At 41.8% G+C, this 23,442-nt stretch overlaps 1 protein-coding gene across 4 annotated transcripts; it reads right to left on the minus strand.

Moving 5' to 3' along the window:
• Positions 1 to 294: 294 nt before the first annotated feature.
• On the minus strand, positions 295 to 21,793 carry TAP38 (thylakoid-associated phosphatase 38). Of its 4 annotated transcripts, none has more exons than XM_087677787.1 (12): positions 20,993 to 21,793; positions 20,423 to 20,551; positions 20,165 to 20,270; positions 13,823 to 13,933; positions 13,658 to 13,737; positions 9,104 to 9,157; positions 4,465 to 4,578; positions 1,906 to 1,960; positions 1,791 to 1,823; positions 1,651 to 1,697; positions 1,085 to 1,216; positions 295 to 813 (listed from the first exon to the last, which is right to left on the minus strand). In XM_087677787.1, the coding sequence occupies exons 1-12, from the start codon at positions 21,400 to 21,402 to the stop codon at positions 804 to 806; spliced, it is 1,281 nt and encodes a 426-aa protein (XP_087533913.1). In that variant the 5' UTR covers positions 21,403 to 21,793; the 3' UTR covers positions 295 to 803. The 4 variants fall into 4 exon arrangements, with proteins under 4 accessions (XP_087533913.1, XP_087533911.1, XP_087533912.1 ...); XM_087677785.1 differs by having other exon boundaries at positions 1,085 to 1,219; positions 20,993 to 21,792; XM_087677786.1 differs by having other exon boundaries at positions 1,085 to 1,219; positions 20,165 to 20,267; positions 20,993 to 21,791.
• Positions 21,794 to 23,442: the final 1,649 nt, after the last annotated feature.

Here is a 23,442-nt window from a genome sequence, read left to right on the forward strand (position 1 = left end):
AGTAACTACTCATGAAAATACCATATTGTGTGTGCAAATTTATTATTGGTGTCAAAAACCTTCCCAAAGAGATAATGCTTAAATGTACCATAAATAACATCTAAAGTATGCTTCCACATTCATTCAGGGTCCATGCAGTTGAAAGAGAGAAAATAAGAAAAGAAAAACTCTTCCATGAAAGTAAAATATTAAAGCTCCACCTTCTAATCTTAGAATTGATTTAGCCAAAATCCATCATCATACAGCCCATGTGATCTACTTCAACTATTTCAATTAAATATTGACATTTGCATGATCAAATAGCGATTAGTTAAAAGATTAAAAACCAAACAACCATCTTTAACTTGGATTGCCTTAAGCTTGCTCAATGGCACATTGAAAGATCATAGTATTTAGAGTTCAAGTTTTTAGACATGTCAAAACAGGTAACTGTGAACCAAGCTATGCCAACAGCAATAGACTAGTCTGTTTTCATTGAACCGGCATATGTCCTTGATGTTGAAGGACCGTGGTAATGTCAGATGGAACCCACCATTAGGATGGGCCATGAGTATTTGTACATACTGAACTTGACCACATTTGTTGCAAAGTTGCAAAGAGATTTCACTGCTGACATGCTGTTTTGCCCGAGGGCATTGTGCACTGTGTCCTCTTGTCACACACCTTCCCACAGCACCAATGCCCATGTACAAATAATTTGAAGGAGCTCCTCTAAATCATGATTTTTACAAAGATTGCCACTCCATTTAGCTGGGGGGGGGGGGGGGGGGTGGTGGTTGTCAAGCGCCCATGACCGAAAAGAGCTACATCTTCCTTCAAACATTAAGTGCAGAAAAACATAATAAATTTACAATGGAACTTGCAAAGTCATTCTGTTTCTTGACGGGCTCACCTAAACCCCGGATTTCTCTATACACTTGAAAGCCTGATTATTACATGTTACACCGTGATTTTGAAAGGCTGCATATGATGTTGAGATGCTCGAGTTGTTTCACACTGATATAGGGTGTGTAGGAAGTGCACACTATACTATGCTGGTGGAATCAATACGACTCCTTGCCACAGGTGTTTGATGGACTCTTACCACAGAGGAACTTGACTTGCGAATTGAGATAGCCATATGCCAAGACCCACAATGCCAAGGGTCAGAACAAGCTGCCCAACTTCACTCCCTAGGTTATCGTCCTCAAGTGATGCATTTGGCTGTCGCTGTACCCTTCTGCAGTGAGAGTTTTACACAAGAGAAGACACAGTCAGCTAAGGGAAGCTTTCAAGAAAGCCTAACTTAAACCCTGTTTATTCCTTACAGACGTGATTTCAGCTTAGAAATTTTATTTGAGCCACTAATTGAGAGTAAATCATCTTGAATTTGAGTGGAATAACAGGAACAGGAAAAGGGATGTGGCTTGTCATGTTAAATGCTACATCAGATTATGCTCCTCGAGTAATGTATGTGGCTGTCACTGACATTTCCAAAGAGATTTTCGTAAGAGGAAAAGTCAGCTCATTTATCCTTCTAAATGCCTCACTTGGACTCTGTTTACTCCTAATGTATGGGGCGAGAGTCAAATAATCTGAGTTAAGGGTGGAATAACAGCAACAGGAATGGCATGAGGCTAATCTTGTGAAATACTGCATTGAAACACTTACCCTAAGTCAGCAACAATGATAGTAATATTGTCTTGGCCATTTTTTCCCTGCAATTTCAACCAAAAAGGTTAGACTACCAGATGAGATACTCCAAAGTCATCAATTCTTGCAACAAATTTGGTAAAGTCGAGAGCAATTACCAGTGCTGTGTTTGCAAGCACCTCACATGCACGCTGCAAAACCACCAGCAATTACTTGAGCAATTTTACCTAATGATTTATCAGAAGAGCAAGGCAGCATGCACCTGTCACATACCTGTGGATCCCCATGTCGTTGAAGCTGGTTCCTTACAATGCGTACAGCTTCTGAGCTGAAATGTAAACATGCATTATTCTTTCATACATAACTAGCTAGACAGACTAGAAAGGCATTGTACATCAATACTACATAATCAGCTTCCTCCAGCACATGAAAATCTAACTTAGCATTCATATTCAAAGACTTCATGCATGATCATCAAGCATGGTGTAAAATGGGTTGGCATACTGAGATCACTGATAACTTTCAAGACAGCAACCAAGAAGAGTCTCACACAAAAAGTTATGTAAAGCTTTCATAAGTATGACATTTTCTTAGCATTAGAATCCATCCCATGGCCAACACAAAGAAAGCAGGATATACAACAATACAGAGTTCAGTTAGATACATGACTCACACTGAGCACTTAAAAGTACAGATGCCTCCTTGCCAGATGTGGGTGGATGATCCCTAATTTTCCTTTCCCTGGAAATGATGACACCTAGCTAATACTCACTATTTGCAGCAACTACTTCATGAGATGATTGACACTGATATTTAGAGTAAACCTTACTTTTAGATTGTGCATGGTTTATGACTGAAATTAGCCATTGGAAAGATGGTGCCTTGTTAAAACTTAATAGGTGATATAATAGTGTACTCTTTAAATTTTGAGTGTAACTGAGAGAAAAAGAGCACCCATAGCATCTTAACACATGTAAAGATTACACCTTGGTATCAGAACCGATTGAACACAACAGAACTACACCTGTTTGCTTCATTGTCCAGCTAGGCAAACAATTTGCAGCCCCGACACCTTTGGCCTGTAACAGTTTCTGCTGCAGCAGCTATCAGAAGCTTCTGTGCAGCCCAAAGCAGCTGCCATATCTGCCCGAGATCAGTTTGCAGCCTTCAGAATCTGTGCACTCTGAATCTTCTAAGTAGCAGTCTGAGTCCCATATAACAGAAAGCAGTTATGTTTCACAGCAGAACAGCTGGACTTCAATCTAGAGCAGTTGTGTTTCCACCCTAGCAGCCCTGATCAGCTGCCTTTTTGGCAGAATGTAACAGTGTTTTCATTCAGAAAACCCATAGTCAGCTTGAGATCAAGAATTGACCCCTCTTTAGCTGTGTTTTGTAGCTTAAACATTCCTCAATGGGAATGTTCATGTCACAAGGATATGGATTTTCAACTCAATGCTCTTTGGATACTTCAGTTTGGACACATAAGTCGTGCACATGTGAGGTGCCAATGTGAGATTAAGTTAACTGTGTATCACACCGATAGATAATCCTAGCTTTGCAATGGTGGACATTGGTAGAACTTGTGATGGACGAGTGTCAATGGGGTGCTTAAGTCAAATCTTAGTCAAGGATATTGACTTTCCCCTTGGAAATGACTTTTGGTGTCATGGGGATTAGATATTTAAATGATTTAATGTCCTAGACTAAGGTCTGTGGAAAGTTTCAACATTTTCAAGTTCAAAAAGGTGATTGAAGTTGAGCACCATTTAATGTTATTTTAATGAGGGCAAGGCCAAAGAGCTACGCAACTCGTTTTTGAATGTCGAGGCCCAAGTGAAAATGAAAATTTGCCAAATGTCAAGTTTGGATCAGTTTTGGACTGCTTGCAAGTATATCTTCCATGTTGGGCTGTTTTTCTTCTATTCTAGGCTGTTGGGGTAGATTTGAGGTTGGAAAACTGGATTGGGTAGGAAGACAGCTTCTGAAGCTTCAGATCAGCAATGCAACCTGAACTGGAGCAGATTCTGGGGCTGTAAACAGCAAGAAACCTTAAAAATGAGGTCATTGACAATTGCTAGTGCAGAGATTAGGGTTTCAAACAGCAGCAAACCCTTAAAAACCAGCAAGTGACTTGATTTTCTCTCTCTAAAATAGGAGGGGATTGGTGTTACAACACTTTCTTGGCATTAGATCAAAGATTTCTCTCTCCTCTCCTATCTTTCTCGCTTATCTCAGCAAATCCGAAGATATTCAGCACTGTTCAGCTAAATTCAGAGCTAATCACTAGTGTATATTAGGGTTTATCAGCTGTCTCAAGAAGTGTGCCATTGAATCTTAGACATTCTCAACCATTCTCAGTTTTGCTCAGGCTGTTTGAAGGTGGATAGCAATGTTTATCTTGTCAAAACCCTAATTTACAGCAAAAATTAAGGTTTCTCAGCCACCTCAATGTGTGCGCACATTGACGGAAGCCCAAAGATCAAAGAAGCTGCTGGAATTGAAGCGATTACAGCAGATATGACAGAGATTCTACACCCACATTAAAGTTGATCTACATGCAAATGTTCTCGATTCTATTTGTGCACGAAGTATGTTAGAATCAAGGGGCAAATTGGATCTTGATGCTGCTTGTCATCAATGCCAGCCCAAAGTATTGGAATTCGTAGAGAGATCAATCTACATCTCAGTGCTGGTTTCAGTTCATCTTTCCCTCCCTCCCTCCCCATATTGTAGTCTCCTAATATGATATGTAGATCTGCATTTTCAGTGGCAAGATTTGTGAACATACAAACTCAAATTCTTAGGAGAAGTAGATTGAGAAGGGATAACCACCTTTGAACATAATCCCAAAGGCCATCTGATGCCAAGATAATAAATTCAGCATCTGCTATATTTGTTTCAGCAACTTCTGGTGCAGCTGTCACCCAGTCTCCGTTCATCTCAATTCTGTTTAACAAAAGAACAATTGAGGATCACTAACAAAGTCAGCTCTGTTAATCGACAAATGAAATCAATTCCAAGTTCATAGCTTTGAAAAAGGGCTAAGATGACAGTAAAACAAGAAGTACAGAAGTCCTATCCACAGCACTAAATCTGAAGCCAAACAGTCCATTAGTGTTAAACATGGTCAAACAAACCATCTGATAGTTAGTCTACACCATACTCAAGGCTCCAGTAAAGAATGTAGTTTTTGAGCCAGTCAGACATGCCAGTACACATGTCTGCTCTGTATCATCTCGATTTACCATGAATACACCATATGATGCACAAAGGGCCAAATAAATGAATGCTAATCCACTTACAAAAGCTAGCAATTTAGATATGTAAAGCAAAAGAAAAGCGCCCCCGGATTGGGGGAAAAAGTGAAACCTCCATTATTAGTGGAGCAATCAACCAGTCAACTGATGAATCTGAATGGTTGTTGCTGCCATCCCATATAGTGCATGGACATTTCTGTGTGCTTTGCTGCTAAATTTTTCTTCTTCAATGACATACAGCTACCATGTTTCCCACTGTCAAAATCACAAATCTACAGCCTAAGAGCATTCTATTTGTGAAACTGCAAGCATAACAAGATCATTAAAAAAGCAACAATAACAACTATGGGAACAGCCAAGTTACTCAGCTATGGAGTGGTTTTCTATAGACAATGCTATCTTGTATCATTTTCCCAGTTCCTAAGGCCCAAAATTTTTTTGTCCACTTAGCAATGTGAGCCATGCCAAAAGATGATGGGTAAAACAATTATGGGAACAGCAAAGTAACTCAGCTATGGAGTTGTTTTTCTATAGACAAAGTTACTTTTCCCAGTTCCTAAGGCCCAAAATTTTATTGCTCGCTTAGCAATATGAGTCATGCCGAAAGATGATGAGTCAGTCCTCCTGCAATTGTAACTGGAAGGGCATGGACAACTTGATAGAAGGTTGTAATGTGTGAGACAACAGAACAATGCAAGAGTTTTCATGCTTCCTGATAGAGCCCATTCCAAGCAATTCTTGGCACTTTACTAGTTGGAGTATAAACATTTTGGTGGGAGGCTCTGGGCATATTAAAGGAAAAAACGGGAATAAGAATGGTCAAAAACACAAAAATAAGGCTTAGCCCCAACTAGAATATATGGGGAATTGTCATATGTATGAACTTACTATAAGCCATGGTAACAACATGAAAGGCATTTCAGCAGGGTAGAAATGTGAAACATGTTTCACTACTGAAACCTTTCAATGTGCACTGTTTCGCCTATCCGTTCCACTCCAAAAGAGGAGCAAATCGGATTACCAATTTTCTGAACATATGTACTTTAAATGTGTTATCCTGCCATTTCATGTGGCATTTCACTTAAACATTTCAGGGGCAAAACATTTCACAATTACCTTGTTGTGAGCCTTTGGCATGATGGACAATACATTAGTATAGTGCAAGTCATGGGCAAGACCTAAGAATGTTTAACTGCCAAATGTTAGAAGTGGATAGTGAGGACAACATAAGCAAAACTGGGGAAAGTCTTTTATAGATGCAAATTGGCAATAAAATTTGCATGGCTACAAAGGGCATTCTAAGACATTGCATTTGACTATAAACCCAACCATGTTCTGACATGATAACATGGTAGTGATGATGTAGCATGTTAATGTGGGGATGATGCATGGCAGAAATTTAACAGGGAAGTTAAATTTCATTACTTAAACATTGAATTTACTTTTATATGATTAAATCAGAGTCAGATGTGAAAATTGCCATTTTCATCTTCAACTCTCTCATACAAAGCATGCATACTTGGAGAAGCCACAACTTGCTGAGAAAGGTCTGATTTTGCCATTCCAGAGCAAAGGAGGCATTCCTTGGCAGTGGGGGTGGTTTGGAGTAGCATCATGCTCCCACCATATATCACAAGCATTGTGAACTTAGATCCCTAGGCATGATGGACATTTTCATTGGCAATGCTAGACATGTGCAAGACCTTGGAAATTATGAAAGTCCTAAGATAAAATGTGAGACTTTCCATTAAAGGCCAAAAGAGTGGTATTTGACCTTAGAACAAAAGTTTGGACCAAAGTTTGGGCAAGGCCATTTTAACATTTAAAACTTGGTCAAAGTTTGAGCAGCCCAATTGAGATTTTAAATTCGGGCATCCTAAATGAAACTTTGCATAGGCCCAATCCATAAGCGGATCTCTCTCTCTCTCTCTCCAAATGAGCCCCGCCCTACCACATCCACCTTCTTCACAAAGGATATGGTGAGGAAGGCCATAGAGCATCTACAGCATGGAAGATCAATGGACAATACAAGTATCTAGGGTGAGCACTTTATTTATCCAATGGATATTTTGGCCCCACTCCTCATATTTAAGCTTGGCACAGCATTGGCAAAGGGCTTCCGAAATGAGTGGACCATGCGCACCATTGTGCCTATCCACAAATTTGGAGACGCTCTAGGTCTAGGCAACTGTAAGACCATTATAGTGGGCCACACATTGGCCAAGATCTATGGAGCGAGGTAGAGGACCACATCACATGAGGTGATGGTGATAGGGTGGACATAGTAGGCAGATTGATGATATCACCTTGGCTGCATGAGTCACAATAGGGTCTATAGTGACATCTCCATGCTCTACATGATTTTTGCACACAAGGGATTGACAGTTAATTAGCCCCAATGTGGAGGAGGTCCATCTTCACTCTAGGAGCAAGATAAGTGGAGGTAGTGGATTCATATATCTACTTGGGGGCTACATTTACAAGATCCACCAGGAGATTCACCATGTCACAAGCAGCCAAATATCAGCTCGCATAAAGGATATGCAGCATTAGCCATGTTGGACAGACAGTGCCATTAGGCTCACTTCCATGAGCCCCATACAAAGAGGTGGTTGTTTGATGATGTTTGGCATTAAATGCTATTTCTGTATCCACCACAGCAGTAATACATCTTGATATCAATCTAACTAAATGAATGGATGGATGGATGAGTGTATGAGTGAATGAGTGAAAGAATAGACACATGTTACTATGTATGCAAGTTTGTATGTACAACTACGTGAGAGTGTAATCTAGTCACCACCATTGATGAGGATGCGGAGGCATTTTACCTTGAACATGACACATTTGCATCCAATTGGGAGACTACACCACATTTGTAAAAGAAGAGAGGGTTTCCTAGGGGGTTGCCAGCCATTTGAAACCATTTTAACTTTTTTCCTTACCCTTTGACTGTGGATTAAAAATCACATTCACAACTATAGGTGCAAGCAATACTTTGCCTATACCTTTGCCCTTGTTTGATTCCAAATTGGTCATTGCTTGCATTTAACTATACATTTTGCATCCACACCACTATCATTCGTGGGAATTGCATTTGGAGGAGGTTGATGCAGTACCAAGGGACATTTAAAAGACATGTCCAAATTTGTATACATAAATCATGCACCACAGAAAACACCCCATTTCAACTTGAAGTAGCAGGCACTCATGCCTTTAACATTCTCAACCTCAATAGATATTTCAAGAAGTTTATCTTTATCGGTACCCCACAGTATGCAAAAACTGTTTTTGTTTCCCAAAGGTCTTGGTGGACACACCACCTTACCCAAACTCACAAGAATACTTGGCAGATGTTCCTGCAAACATGCAGGAAAGTCAACCACTTTTACCCTTATTAGATATCAATGTCTAATAAGCAACTGAGACCAATAATCCTTCATTGGAGACCAAGGGAGTGTATGCACTAGCTGAGTACCATACATCAGTGGAGATTTCTCAAGCATCAATGCTTATGCTCACTATTTGTAAGCAAAGGTATAAAAATAGCGAGCTACAAAGTGTACCCCTTCAACAAATAAGCCACCCAACAAATTGTACAAATTGCACAATATCCTCCGCAGAGGGAATTTGGCCTAGAAAGAAAATGATGATGACTCTTTCAAGAAATATTTCCAAAGGTATCACAATTGTAGGCAGCTAGTTAAAATGAGGGTAGAGGGTCTGCTCATTTTTCTCTACTTTCCACAAAATTTTCATAAGAGCATCATATACAAAATGAGCTTCAGTGAATTTTTTCTGTCCAGAGAACACAGATGAATACTATGCAACAGTTAGCCTTTTTCCCGTTTCTCCCATTTTGAACCAACAACCATCCATCTAAAAATCTGACTTCGTTGCACTGCAAATAGAACAGAGCCTTTACACATAGCACGCATGTGTACATGCACCCACACACACATGTAATGGTCAAATGCTCACATACACATGGTTAACATCCTCCAAGTTGTGGCCACTTGGAATAAATCCATATTACAAAGCCCACTATTAAGCATAGGGTTAATCTGTCAGGCAACATTTTAATAACTAGCTTCTACAAAGTCAGCCACAATACACACATGTTTCGCAATTAAATAATAGTTCATTACTTAACACAGACACACACAGAGGAAAGAAAACGAGGGGGGTGGACCACAAATTTGGGATTCAGCTACCTTGATACAAACTTGCTCGACAAAAGGCCATCTTTGACTCCTTCATCCAGCATACTGAAAGAAAAATGAGTTTATCTCAGAATACCAGAAAAAGAGCACAAAACATCTGCCACATCTAGTACTTAAAGCACTTCAAACTACAAACTAAGAGAATGAACATATCAGCTTACTACACACTGGAAAACTGCCAGAATTGCAGAAACAATCCAAAAATCTCAAGTTCTAGACATTAAGAATATAGGAGCCACCAAGCCTGTTTTACAGTTTACCTCTATTTTCAACGAGATTTTTAGGAAGGGAAAGTAGACGTCTAGAAATTCTCTTATTGGAGCAAAGGAGTCTCTTCAGGGTTTTCAAATACAAACTGATCATTGCCTTCCAGTAGCTGAGAATTCTTTGCATGGAGTTGGAAACATGATCAGGAAAGCCTTTATCAGACTTGCCAACAACACATAAGTATAAGGATAGATCTCAACTATAGACTCATAGGAACAAGGCACTAAGATGGGAAGGCCCCATGTCCCTCATCACCTAGAGGCAACCATCTGCTCCTCAGGTCTATCAAGTATAATGCCAGGCAGCCAATCTCCTTTGCCAAAATTCTGAAGATGGATAAACAAAGAAAAACAAATAGAAACTGATGAAGAGTTGACTCTAAATCAGCTCCGTCTCAATGAAATAAAATCCTCCATAGGAGACACCTCAAAATCCTAGATCCCTCAACGAAGTGGTCAAATAAATCTCCAAAAGGCTAACAAAAAAGAATTCAGCCTCTAGACATATTTTGGAAGAAATCAGTCAGCCAGAATGGCTCAAAAGAGGCCAAAACAGCCTTTGGACAAGTTCTAGATGAAATCTGTTAAGAAGGCTGAGAAGGGACCAGAACAGCCTCTAAAGTTCTAGAGGAGAGAAGCCATCTATCAGACCGAACTAGAGCAAAAAATTAGGCACAGGAGCAACTGCAACCTCACCCTGACAAAAACAATCCAGGACAGCGAATGTAACGATCAGCTTTGACTGGTTTAAACGATGCAGAACCAGCCTTCACTCATACAAACGATACAGTGATCAGCCTTACCTGACAAAAAATGAAGTCGCCAGTGCCACAAGTGTATGACCTTATACAGTGATAGTGTGAAGATGTTGCCTGGAGCTTTGAGTAGCTTGACATTAGGCTGAGGAGGGCTGCAGATGCAGTTCTCAGCAAAATGTCTAGGGCTTTGGGATGGGTGTTGCTAATGCAGTTAAACACAAGCTTCAGAGTCTTGTGCTTAGCTTTCTAGCTTTTGAGTTGGCATTTCAGCCTTTGAAGTTGCATCAGCTTTTGAAGCCTTTTCTAGCTTTAAAATTACTCTTTCAGCTTTTCACAACTCCTAGACAGCAGCACTTCAACAATCTTAGATTTGAAAGATGACTGCATAACTGGAGCCCTAGGATTGAATCACTTCTTTCTAGAGCATAACCTTAAACTTCTATATTCGACATGCTTTTGGTCAAAACAGCCAGACTCTAGCCTACAAAATGTCATAATTTAAAAACTAATGCATGGGTGGATACTGCTAGTCGGAAAAATTTAGCCACACATCCACGTTTATGCACCATCAATGATTCGGAGTTTTGATTGTCACCAACGACCCTCATCTCACAGGCAAGAAATATTCAGACAATGTACATGTCTCAAACATTGTACAAACAGGTATCAAACATGTCGCATGTGAATGCACATACATGAATGAACAATGTGGGCTGCAAATTTCCCCTTGAGCATCATGATTGTCTCACGGCTCACATCCAAACATTGTAGCCATGATATCTAGGACACTCCTTGGATACATTGTACCCCACGCCCTAAATCCCTCTTCCTTTGTGTCCTTGATTGCATTCCTGTGTTGCATTGTTCCTGGTACTGGCTAACTAGCTGCTGTAGATGTCTTAGTGTCTCTTTTTGGAAGTTCATTTTAGCAAATTCAGGGCTTTCATGGCTATGTGACCTGCTCCTTGCTATCCCTGCTGTGTTTTCATCATCAAGACACATCTGGTAGCTGCAACTTCTGTGCTTTCCTGCTCTAAGATGCTGCCGTGGCCTTTTATCCACTACTTTCACACTGTTATGTTTTAATCTGGAGATGTCTTTGCTGATTATTGTGGTTCATGCTTCCAAGATCTCTTACCTTATCCAAGAGGAATTAATACAGACTTTGGCACCACAGATTTTGGTCAGCTGTCCATTTTGCTGCATCTCATGTGCTTCCCGACCCCCTATTTGTCTTCTTGTGGCTTATCTAACCAAACATATAGCCAAACATGAGCTTCTTTCTCCAAGATTTACAATCACAACTTGCGAGTCTCTCACAATGGACAAGGCCAGGCTAAAGATGGAAAGGGTATGCCTTGAGTTTTTCAGATGACCTTAAGATGTTGGTCATAGGTGTATCTTGGCTTCAATTGGTCTCTCAGTCATTCCTCCATTCCTAACTGGAAACTTGTGGAGCTGTCCTTGGAATTGATCTCAGCTTTCAGTCTACCTTTGCAGGATCTAAAGATGTCGTCGTTTGGAACTGGTCCTTCATCGGGAGCTCTCAAGAGACTAATGCGTGCTGATGCTAGACTTTCAGTGAAGCATAAATTCACCAATAATTATGGTTGTTTCGTTTGAAGTCATCTTCCTTGGCTACCAGTTGAGGGCAGGGATTTTTGGAGATCAAATAAGATGGAAGTGAACAAAGAGGGACTGAGAGAAAGAAAGAAAGAAAGATAAATTAACGTCTACTGAGGCCAAAATTGGCCTATGAGACAAAACCGTGTACGATGATGATAATCACTGAGTATCAAAGCGTGACATACTGAGATGTCTATGATGGCAAGATGTGATCTGTGATGATGATATACAATGCCAAAAGAAACTGCAAGGGTATACAATACAAGATAATGTGAGTACAGTAGCAAGATAATGGGGGAATCTATGAATCTACTAACTCCATCCAGTGGGGATCGGGGGTTAGAGTATGTCATGCATCTCTGAGGAGATGGTGTACGGGTAGTATCTAGTTTGATCTCCCATTTCTTCAAGGTGCTGGTCATGGCGTCGATGGATCTCCCTCATCTCTCTATGGTGTAGCCTTTGTGTCTGGAACCCCAGTCTTCATGATCAGTGTGCTACTCTGATCTCTTTAACTCTTTGGACTATCACCCCCCTTTGTGTCGGTATTGTGTATCTGGTCACTGTCTCGAAGAAGTCAGGAAGCTATGATTGCCTCCCTCTCCTATGTTGTGCCATCCTGTAATAGTGATGTGCAGAGCTGCTTGATTTCAATCGAGACCTGGCCTAATCAGTGGTGATCTAGTGACTTCATAGCATATTTGAGAGAAAAATCATCCCAGAAAAGTGTGTGGTATGTGCCATGAGCTGTATTGTAGGCTCTACATCTGCATACATAGTGCTCCTCACTCTATATCTCCACTCGACACAATCTACGAATCCCCTTTGCACAAGGGATATGAGATACTCTCCCTATCTCAATCTCAAGCTGATCACATCAGACCCTGAGCTAGCGAATGGCAAGCCACATCTCATGTGGCATGTGTACATCCAAATATCCACATCTCACAATGAAGTCATTTCCTATAGTCCTCAAAAAATGCTCTCTATAGTAGGGCATCTTCATAGGGAGGGGCTGTCGAGGTGAGGTCCATGTGTGTTGTATGCGTAGCTCGTAAAGATCCTCTCGCATGACTAGGTTCTTCTCTGAGTAAGAGGTGTACGGAGGGGGAGTCAAGGTTGTACTGGAAGGGGGGGAGGTAGTCCATGTCAACCCTAGAACTTGTAAGCCATTACTCAAGCTGTGCATACCATGAAGTCTCACATCCTATCTGAGCTAGCTATCGAGAAGCCTGAAATGCTCTCCTGGGTAGTCAATCTGGATGCATGGCCCACTCTGTGGATAAAGCTGATGATTTGGAAGAGAGCCTCGATCATCATGGGGGATGTAGCAAACTCTGCTCTGACGATCTGATGTGGTGCTGATGGCTTGCTGCGAATCATCTGTGAGAGCATGATAACTTGTGGTCTCTCAATTTGTGTCCATAGTAAGTAGCCAAGCCAGGGGTCCAAACTGGTGCAAATACATCATGGCCAGTGTGACTAGTGTATCAAATAGCTATCTCTGTGTGCAGGGTTCTTGGAAATGTGCTTGGTGGCACTGCTGCTCCAACATGGCCAAAGCAGCATCCCTGAAAAGTGTGCACAGCTTCAAATACAGCACATTGTTGTCAAGCTTCACAAATCCATTCACAAAATTAACTCTTCGTAGTAACCTCAAATTCTCAGCATCTATGATTCATCATAGACTACAAAACATTCCCTGAACTAGCAAAGTAGCTTGAAATGAGTATTCAATTGTCTAAGTCTGCAATACACAATTCAAGGGTAGCCAAATATCAAATACTTAAAATATCTAAAGAAGCTCTTTATTCATTGTGATAACCTTGAAATTCTCAGATTTATTTTCATCATTGCATGCATCAGGCTACAGAAGTAGACTAGAATTGAATTACTCTTGGCGTCGTGTTTTCAGTTTAATATCTCCAAAAGCACGTGAAACTGATAGGATTCCACAAACACGCCCATTGTTTATCTATGAAAAAGAAATAAGATAGTTTTATTAGCTGTAAAAATGCAAACTTAAAGAGCAATTGTTGAAACATGGCCATGATACCTACCCAACCTCCAGCTTGCCTTATTCTTTTAATCTCATTGAGAGCAGACTTGCTCTTTCCATACGGACGATGATCTCCACACATAACCTCTGCTTTTCCAGCACGACTTATAACCTGCAAAAATATATATATATATATATGTAGAATTCTAAATCTATCCAGAATAAAAGTGTCCCCTTCCCTCCCTTGCAAAAGAAGTATACAATTGAGGCACACCACTGTACACTAAAGCTGTAGCCAGTCAGCCTTTGCAAACTTCAAAATTACTGGGCATATACATTGCAAACTTCAATTTACTGAACACAGACTCAAATGAGAGAGTTCTTGTCATGATCTTTACTGCATATACACAAGCCATAAGTTACAATGCACTTGAATTCTGCAGAAGTGATTGCCTTTCTTAACAGATAAATGTGAGCTGTCTGTGTGTCTCTCTTTTTTTTTGTAATGGGGTGTTTATATTAATTATGAAAAAAGTAGATGGCAGGATTACAAAGTTCAATGTGGCTCTAGGCCATAATATATAAACCAGTTACAAAGGACACAACAAAGATAAAGGGACAAGTGTGCAAAAGGCACCCCAGGACTCAATAGACACACAGGGTCAAGAGGGTTGACAAGAATTTGGCACATGGACCTGGGCCTTTGCTGCCAATGTCTCCAATACACCATGTTCAAAAAAGTTTCCCAACACTGCAAAAGGATTGGGTCTTTGAGGATCAGTCCATATGGTAGAGGGTCGATCTACAGTGTGGGAGATGGAACCTAGGTTCTTCTGATCCCACAGAGTGATCACCCGACCATCAACATCAAAAGCTAAGAGGGCCGGTGGATCATGTGCGGGCTGGTGTCGGTGCAGCTCTTTCGGGGGCTGGGGTTCCTTGAGAGTGGTAGGGACTGAAGCAGATGGCACCTCTACACGACACAAATAGGTGCGAAGAGGATCCAATGATGAAGAAGGGCCAGCAAGCACTGCAAACATGCAAGCCTCCTTGGCTTTGCCTTTAGTGCGACGGGCCTCCGTCCATTCCTGCATCTCTAGATTTGAGGGTGGAGCCAATGGTTTAGGTTAAGACTGACTGGGGTCAATAATCTGTCACTCAGCATGACAGGGGGGGTGCTGTTTGTTCTTTCTCCATAGGCTGGTCCACCACGATAGTCTTCTATCTGGACATTCTGCAAGGAGGTAACCTAGTTGACCACATGAAAAATGGTGGCCAGCAAAAGTACCCCACTTGTGGCAAAACAAAAGAGGCCACATACCATTGCAATTAAAGTGCAACCAACTCGGCCTCTTTCAAGCTATATTCCAAAGCATGCACAACCTATTTCTATTGGGTGCCTGCAAACTAGGGGGCACCAACACATGGCCCATAGCAGCCAAAGCATCCTTGAGGAGGGCCCAATAAACAGCTGGGCACACTTCACTTCCACCCACACCGGATATGCTTGCTTGAGCAGAGACTGAAAATCTACCATTGAGTGCCAAGAAACAATATGCACCAGTTGTTTATCAAAACAGAGGGGCCGTTGATGGAGAAGAAAGTTCCATGCTGAAGGAGAGTGGAGGACAACCTCATAGAAATCACGTGGGCCGGAGAAGATCTCCTCCACACCATTTGTATGAAGAAGCAATATCAACCACTGATGGATCCTGGTGAGGACAGGAATCTGGCCTGTAAAGAAGAAAATAACACTTCGCTCATGAAAAGCTGAAAAGGAGTGAAGAACCTCCTGAGTATTCACCCGTGTGTCCAAAATCTCTTCCTCCACGCAGGCAGGAATATCTCTATGATTATGCTCAACATATTTCTCCAAAAGAGAGTTAGCAAACTCTAACAACTGCTCCCAATTGGGCTCCAGCAAATCAAGAAAGGGAGAGGCCACCTATGCAAACGAGTGTGGCGAAGAATCACCCAGATCAAGGGCCTCAGGGAGAACAAAAATTCTTCGTGCTTGTTCCATTTGATAGAAGAATAACCATCACGGCACGAGGAAGCCATCTCATCAGTGCAAGGGACCATATCTACTTCTGCAGCATCAGCTTCAACATCCATGGCCGGTGGGTCTCTAGCCACCGGAGGCAAGTCAACACAGTCCATGACTAGGCATCAGCCCTGACCGAGAAGGGTACAGCAGAAGGCAGAGGCCCATGGCAGGTGGCCCAGACCTAGTATGGTGCAGAGCAGCTGCCCCACCACTCAGGACAGGCAAAACGAAATCAGCAGCAGGGAGGGTGGGAGGCTGACGGACGTGTGACAAGCAATTTGCAGGGTGACGCCTTGTGCAGATGGCACAAACACCCTAAGAGACTCTAGTCGACAGGGCAGGTACAAGGTTGCGTCAGGCGGCAGGGCACAGACAGTCTCCCACAGCAAGCACATTGCAGGGCGTCCGGCTGCCATGAGCAGGCTACAACTGGTGAACGGCAAGCATATGAACGGACAGCCTGCGACAATTGGCAAACAGGCAGCAGAACTAAGGTGAACGAACAGGATGCTGGCAGACAAGCAGCGTGGCAGGGGGCGCAGAAACCCTACTTGACAAGGCAAGTGGTGACCATCATCCCATTCTCTCTTTCTTTTTCGTAAATCCCATTCCCATTCTCTCTCTCTCTCTCTCTCTCTGTGGGGGGGGACAAAAGTTGGCAAAGCATAGTATTGCTTCCTCTTGTTGCCATCAATGCTTAGATGCAAATGAGATAGTTCCTCATCTACTTTGGTATTGCCCAAAAACTAGAAAATTTCTTTGGATGCTCTTTCTTGACAATTGTATACCTGATTTCCAGCTCAAAGATTTGGTAAATCTTCTGGCTGTTTGGGAGGTTTTCTAGAGGCATTTCTCCTTCCATTTATTTCATTTGGTAAAATATTGGAATGTATGGAATATCGGGACTCATAAGAAGGCTTTATGGGTGATTGGTCTTTTCAGCTTTATGTCTAATTTGAAGTTTCATTGCGGCAATCACTCCATGATTGTTGCAAGCTGGTGACTTGATGCTTCAATTATTGGTGTGGTGTGTTGATCACCTCTGAGATAGGCTGTAGCTTACAATGAACCAGAACACTTCTGCAAGGAGTGTGCCCGGGGCCCTGATACAGCACAGAATACCATGCTACAAGGAATGCTTGATCAGGGAAAAACACTGACAAATGCTGAGATAAATGCTGTGCCCACACTCTCAAGTCTCAAACTTCTCTCACAAAGGTTATCCACCTTTCAAAATCAAAGAAAAGCAGCCAAAAAATTTCATAGCTATCCATATTATGAGAGCCTGCCTATGTAGGGTGAAGAACCTCTGATAAGAATGGCAGGAGCTTCACGCTGATAGCTTGCACTAGAATCTTAGTTTTTCTATCTAGTGAAGTGAAAGCCTCCGCTTTTTATGCCTCCTCCTTTGGGAATAGGGTAATCAATCCTGCAAGATATCTCCTGTTTCCATAATTCCAGGAATGCTCGTTGTAGAATAGATGAAATGAGTTACCACTTTCACCTTGACAATCATGGAGTGGCAACGCACAAAGGGCATAAAAAAGCTCCAGGTCTGTAAAGGCACCAGTAAAGAAGCAGCCCAACTTGGAGAAACCACTGGAGTAACCACTGACCAAACTGCCTCACTTGATGAAGATGGGGGTGCTGTCTGTAAGTGGCTGAAAGCACTGGTAGCTATGTTTCAGACCTGTGATGCCTCATCTGTAATGGTACATCCGCTGCAGAGATAATCCAAAGAGATGCAAGTAAAAGTAGCAATGCATTTGTTGAGCCCTGAGACAAAAAGGAAGCAGTAGAATGATAATGAAATTCCTTACACTTACACCTACACCTACACCAAATCAGATCAGAAACTGCCACACCATGTGGCACAGCGACCCATGTGGGGAAATATCTCCTGAACACCAAGTGGAAGTCAAGCAGCCTGTACATAGTCCGAAGTTCTATCACATTTGTGTGGGCTGATTTGCTCAACATCTTGCTAACTGTCTAAAGAGCCTCTGCCAAGACAGATGCTACAAGCCCAGGCTGAAAATCAGAGAATGCCAATAATCCACCACATGCTGTTCAAAAACCGCATCCTCAAAGAGACAGGAAAAGGAGCCTTAACACTACAAAAAGGTGGAGGAGAGTTGAACAACTCCAGTACGAACGAGAATACATAAAAAAGGAGGTAACAAGGGATTGATTCCCACTAACTCTCCTTTCTCAAGCCAATCAACATAATATCCACCAAAGCAAGGGAGGATAGCCATAATCAGGTCAACCTCAGGAATATCATCTATGTTAAAATCACCTCCAATGGCACCAATATCTGAGACTAATACAAGTGTGTCAAATTCTTAAATGACCTCCAACGGCACCAATATCTGAGACTAGTACAACATCAGGAATATCATCTATGTTAAACCAACTTGGCTTGACTGAGCCCCACAATCTGACTACTGAGCTGCCCCTAAGTCTGATAGAAATGGCCTTGTCCCATAACTGTGCTACCACTGTTAATCATTCAAATGACTGACTCATCCTGCCTTGGCTGTCCTGGAATGTGCTAGGATCTATAGGTTTTAGTTAAAGCGTATGTATAAATATAACACACAATCTCCTTGCACACCTGCCATTGTGTATCCTTTTTAGGAGAAGGATAGAACCTCCCAGGTCCTCTAAACATGAGCTAAGGCCTATTCAAAATGCAAATCAGTGTAGGATGTCAAGAAAAATGCACAACAACCTAGGCCACTATACCGGCTGTCAAACCTTAAATCGACTCATACAAATAAACAAACACAAGGGCTAGACTAAGATATATGCTCACAGATTCACATCAAGCTGAAAACTGCAAGCTAATGGCAAACAGGTGCTGCAATTCCAATGATTGTAGACAAAACTGAACTGCGTAGCAAGCCACTAGGAAGAAACACTACTGTTCTATTTAGGGAAACTATGACACATGATGGAAAGACAGAATGGCTTGGAATTTGAAACAATGATATCATATACTCGATGCTTTGGCCTAGTGGACCTTCTAGTCATTTTGTTGTGCCCCAGCCGACCATTGGACAAGGCTCACATGTCCCAATGCCTCTACCTCCACCGGCACTTTATGGAAACATTCATATTCCAATGCCTCTGCATCAATCGACACCTATTGGACATTTTCAGCCTATTTCTGCCTACCCACCTCCTACTTATCCCCCTCCACCACCTCCTTATCAATCTTATTCCCCTTATCTGACACCTCATGGTTCTTCCTCCTCATCAGCCAAACATGCCTTTAACAACAAGGCATTTTAATGGGTTGAACTTTACTACTTGGTCCAAACCTAATGAAACATGTCCTTGACTCATAGAACCTGTGGGATCTTGTGCAAGGGTTGGAATCCCAACCTGATATAACTCTGCATAAATTGAACTACATGTGCTTTTTGTGCTCCAAATGCTTCTTGTAACCAAACAATTACTTATTCTCGGCCTGATGGGGGCAGTGGAAATATATACAAAACAAACTGTCTAACCATAGAAGTCTGCAGTCAATAATTACTGCCCACACATGAACAACCATCCTCCATGAATCTGGAAGTGAGCTGGTGCCCTGAAAACTCTTAACTCGTCCATGCTATGTGGCATTTCACTAGTAGTCAATCCATTATGAATTAGTTTAACTACCTTCATTAGCCTTGACCTAGTACCTAGATCCCAACCACATTCAGAGCAAACCCAATAATACAACCCAACCAGACCTAACATAAAAGCCAATCCTTTAACAAAATGCTTTGCAGAATAGGAAGTGCATCTTTTCATTAGTCTTCTCATGTAAGTTTCACAGTTTGGTAGGTGAAGTCTTCATAGACCAAGAGTAAGCCAGATGTCGTCTCTACATTGAGCCAAGGGTGGTGCTAAAACTATGTACCTTGAAGACTGCCACCCTCATTCAAACCAGCACCAAGAACATAAATTCATGCTGTTAAAAGTTATAGACACCCTGTCATATCGGCCACTGACAATGTGATAGAAAGCATCATAAAATAAGTGACATGGGATCCATGATTAAAAACCACTCCACGCTTGCTTTCAGGTTCTTCAGAATCACATTATATCTCTTCATTCCAACTTCGACCTCTCACTTGATGTATGGATTGCAGCAGCCTACAAACCTAAACAATTGTGACTATCTATTACCATGGAACCCAGGAAACCATGATCTCTGTAGCAGTCAATTGTATCATAAGGCACACAAAATCATACAAATGCTGAGGTTGTGTAAGTAGCGGTAAACTATGATAATTTGGCAGCCAGAAAATACAGAATTTAGCATCTCACAATCAAACCAATGTCTGACTAGAAGTAACCCACCGCACGTGAATCTCCTACATGAGCTACAATCAGATTGTCTCCTCCAAGAAACAGTACAGTGGCAGTAGATCCTGACTCAATCTCATCTCCAGTCTCTTCCAGCCTGCTTCTCCCACCAAATGTAGGGATATGCAAATTGAAAGAATGAAATAAATTCACTGAGACTTGACAACTGCAAAGTTGATGAGAACTTAATAACGGTATTCCTTTTGAGCCACGTTGTTGTCTGCAAAAACAATTGAATGAGACAAACCTTACCAAGATAAAAGGCGATTATCAGCTTGCAGGAAAGCAGAGGTAATAGCATCTTCAATGGTGGAAAAATCACTTGAAACCAAGACAGAACCATTGTTTAATGATTTTCTGCATTCTGTGTGTAACTCTTCCCTGGAATGCAGATATTAATATTCAGATTGTGGCATGGACTTCCTCTCCTCTTCCTGTCCTTTTTTATATATTAATGTGAAGCTTGAAACAAGAAATGTGCCAACGAATAAAATGCAGTTGGTTGCAACATTTTTGGAGCCTGAACTACGTTAATCTTTTTCAAATGGTAAGTCTATAATGGTAGCTGCAGAGCGAGGGGCTACAAGAAAAGAGCCAAAAAGTGCGATTAGTAAAACAGTAAGCAAAATGACCAGCCAAATCATCGGCTGCCTGTCATGGAGGAGGAGGAGCAGCACATACTGAGCCACTATACAAGCAGTGCGGTTGAGCTTTCTCCGCACATGGTGCAGTTAAATTAGATTCGCCCATAGTGATAAGATCTTTCAGGTTTCCCAGAAAATAATGCCCCTCCTTTCCCTACAGAAGCAGAAAGGAGAAAACCTGAGAAATTTGACAGATGAAAACCCAGCATGGCCGTCAAACACTGCAGCATAGTTGAAACCATTGAGCCCGTCTGAGCGAATCACAAATGCATCTTCCATTTCAGATCTTGGACCTTGCAGAGCAATCTGACCCCACGATATTTCCGAAGTTGAAGGCAAATCAGTCTCAGCCTCCAATGTGGTGGAGGGCAATTCAATGCTAGCTGCATGACCCACGTCAACAGAGGCACGTGCGCAGTTCCATCTGCTGACGCGGCTTGAGACAACTGAACATGACAAGCAGAGGGATGAATTCTGTAATGGGAGGAGCAAAGCCTCATGGTGGCAGCTCAAGGGGTGATGTTTGGCGACTGTCCGGGCGGTGATGCCGGAAGTTCCCATGAAAGGTGGCCCTGCCAGTCCTGCCATGTCTTATGGGTACAGCCAGAAGCCAATAAACCTGCTCTGTTTCTTGCTGCTGGAGTTCCTTTCTTATTGATACAACCAGCAGGCACTAATAAGCCTGCTGTGTTGTTGCCCTGCTAGAGTTCCTTTCTCTCTTCTCAACTGCTACAATCCATTCTTCCTTTCTGAAGAACAATGAGACCACCTGAGAAAGCAGACGTAAGGAGCTAGCATTTCACCACAGGGCAATCCAATGGTGGCACTAGACTGTGAAGGGGGAAAGAGCTCAGGGGAACAGGGAAATTGTTTTGAGGCAAGCAATCCGGACGAGTTCAGTCAATCAATCAATCGATGGACCAACTTCCCAGCTCGTGGGCAACAATGACGATTGCTCTTCCTTCTTTTTGTTGCTGAGATTAAGAAGACAATATCTGTTATCTCTTTTTTTATATATTTTCCTTTTTTTCGGATGAAGGAGAGCCTGTGGCCGGAGGCAGTTGGCCTTAATAGTCTTAAAAGTCCCAACTCTTTTTTTTCCCCCAAATAGATTTTTAATATGCCACAGCCCCTGCTAGCGATGGAACACATGCACCCTTGACACTCAACCCACACTCAATCCCATTGACAAAAGTCCCAAATCTTGGAATCCCATAATAGCACATCCCTTCTTGCATTTTGCATTGTTTACCCCTTCGTGTATTTTTGGGTAGTAGTTTATTAACAGTTTCGGCCGCCCTTTTAATGACCTCAAGGCTCCCATGAAGCCTGGAGTTTGATGGCCTTAGCCATGATGAAATGCCTTAAGAGAGAATAGTACTCAATGTTTTTCCAAAAGGCAATTTTTTTTAATTTTTAGGCTAAAAATATGTGTATCAAACAAATTATTTGAAAAGTAGGGTCATGTTTTAGCTCCCATATCATAAATAATGGCCAAATATTAAAAATTTTGACATAAAAGTTGAGCTTTGAACACCTAAAATGGCTATTTCTATAGATGAAAAGTATAGATATCCATACAAAAGTATAGAGCAACATGTGATAAGATAACTCTAAAGTTGAGGACCTTGTTTCCAAATAATGATCAATTTTCAAGAAGAGGTCTTCAAGGAAAAAAAACACTAGTAATACTTAGGGCCCAATCGCACCCAAGGGAAGTGGGGGAGAGTGGGTTCACTTTAGTTTTATCTTATACTAGCATTTTTAGTATATTTTGTGTTACTCTTTTACAGTTGATATGAGTGAATATATTAAGTATTACATTTCTAACTCTATATGATTATTTCTTACATTTTTTGAGCAATACATTAGCAAGCCTAAATTATCATTACATTACACATGCTTATAATCATACATGCATTCATTTATAGCATAAGATATATATCCATATATATATCTATATATTTCTATATATCTATACTACTTTATTATTTGAGCTGCAGCTTTGAGAGGTGTCAAAGCACCAAGAAGCTCCCGAAACCTAGCTCCTCAACCAAACAAAAAATGATGCTTATTAATTGCTCATGATTGTGCATGATAGGGAGCAGAGAGACATACGTGGTTCCTTCTTCTTCTTCTTCTTCTTCTTCTTCTTCTTCTTCTTCTTCTTCTCCTCTCTCTCTCTCCACATTTGTAAGCATACGGAGCAATAGGCAATAGCCTTTTCCACACTCCACAACTACAGGCACAAGTAGCAGCAGGCAGTAGATAGCTGGCAGCGGAGGGCAACATGCAGGTGAGTCATCGTTCTTTCTCCCTATCATCATTTCCTTCTCTCGAGAGAGCTCTCTCTCCGTACACACAAGTGTGGGGGGCCTGCCATCATTGATCCTCCCTCTCTCTCCAACGCATTGATCCACCATGATCAGAAGGAGCCCAGTTGTGAGGTCCATCTCACTATAACAGATAGCATTCTGGCTGTGTGCTTGGGAGCCCAACTGCGGGACCCACCTCACACTATAGTGGAGAGAGGAGATGATGAACAACATTCTGGTTGCACCCTTTCAGGGAGAGAGAGAGAGAGAGAGAGAGAGAGAGAGAGAGAGAGAGAGAGCAATTCTAGTTGTG

The sequence above is a fragment of the Lygodium microphyllum genome, chromosome 5, assembly GCF_053477565.2.
Source record: "Lygodium microphyllum isolate KBCC chromosome 5, Lygodium_microphyllum_v1.1.10, whole genome shotgun sequence".
In the NCBI taxonomy this organism is placed as follows: Eukaryota; Viridiplantae; Streptophyta; class Polypodiopsida; order Schizaeales; family Lygodiaceae; genus Lygodium; species Lygodium microphyllum.